General features: G+C 49.8%; 1 protein-coding gene across 1 annotated transcript in view; it reads left to right on the plus strand.

The window, feature by feature from the left end:
- The window catches only part of LOC101848551 (E3 ubiquitin-protein ligase DCST1), a gene marked incomplete in the record, with an annotated part of 19384 nt that extends 18290 nt beyond the window's left edge, over positions 1-1094 (plus strand). The window contains 2 exon segments of the mRNA XM_035972539.1: positions 65-225; positions 963-1094. Of these exon segments, the coding sequence (XP_035828432.1) occupies positions 65-225; positions 963-1050 (249 nt within the window).
- Positions 1095-1114: the final 20 nt, after the last annotated feature.

The following is a 1114-nucleotide window of genomic DNA, read 5'->3' on the forward strand; positions in this document are numbered from 1 at the left end:
CCCACTTTTCTCTCCCTCTCCCTCACACGACATACAATACTCGTTCCTCCCAACTCCTCCCCAGCGCCAGTTCCCCATCCTGTGCCGCTGTCTCTCTGTGTGTAAGTCTGCCAAGAAAACCTGCATCATCTGTGACGAGCGCGAGCGGCGTGGGTTCCATTCTTGCCCGACGTCTGGGTGCGGGGTGGCCTATTGTCCGGAGTGCTGGAGAGATGTCAAGAAAAAGTGCGTCTCTTTGTGTGTGGGTTTTGTTTTTGTTTTGTTTGTCTGTTTGCTTGATTTGTATCTTGTTTTCTCTTTAATTGCGGTGGTGGTGATGATGGTGTTGGTGTGGCAGCGGTTGTGGTAATGTTGGTGGTGGTCGTTCTGATAGTGCTTTTTGTTGGTGGTGGTATTGATGGTGGTTGTTGTGGTAGTAGTTGTGATAACCCTTCCCCCTTTCCCTTCCATATACCCCCCTCTCTTTCCATAATATATAACCCTTCTCCTTTTCCCTTCCATATACCCCCCCCTCTCTTTTCATTTCATATAACCCTTCTCTTTTCCCTTCCATATAACTCCAACTTCACCCTCATATAACCTCCTCCCCTTTCACCTGCCATGTACCCCTCACCTCACCTTCTTTTCATTCCATACAACCCTTCCACTTTTCCCTTCCATATACACCCCCCTCTCTCTTTTCATTCCATATAACCTCCTCCTCCCTCTTTTCATTTCATAACCTCCTCCCCTTTCCACTACCATATACCCCACACCTCACCCTCTAAATAACCCTCTCCCCTTTCCCCTGGCATGTAACTCCAACCTCACCCTCGTATAACCTCCTCCCCTTTTCCCTTCCATATACCCCCCCCCTCTTTTCACTCCATATAACCTCCTCCCCTTTCCCATTCCATGTATCCCTCAACTCACCCTCATATGATCCCCCCCCCCCTTTCCCCGCTACTCAATCACAACACCAGATGTTACGCGTGTGGAGAGGACAGTGAGGCGGAGAGCGACGCCAGCGACCTAAGCACGCTCACAGAAGACGATGACGACGACGACTAATTCTCGTGACGTCAGGACGGGCCTCTGAAGTCTCATTTCTTTTGTGTGTGTGTGTTTGTGTATC

The sequence above is a fragment of the Aplysia californica genome, unplaced genomic scaffold, assembly GCF_000002075.1.
Source record: "Aplysia californica isolate F4 #8 unplaced genomic scaffold, AplCal3.0 scaffold00733, whole genome shotgun sequence".
Lineage (NCBI taxonomy): Eukaryota > Metazoa > Mollusca > Gastropoda > Aplysiida > Aplysiidae > Aplysia > Aplysia californica.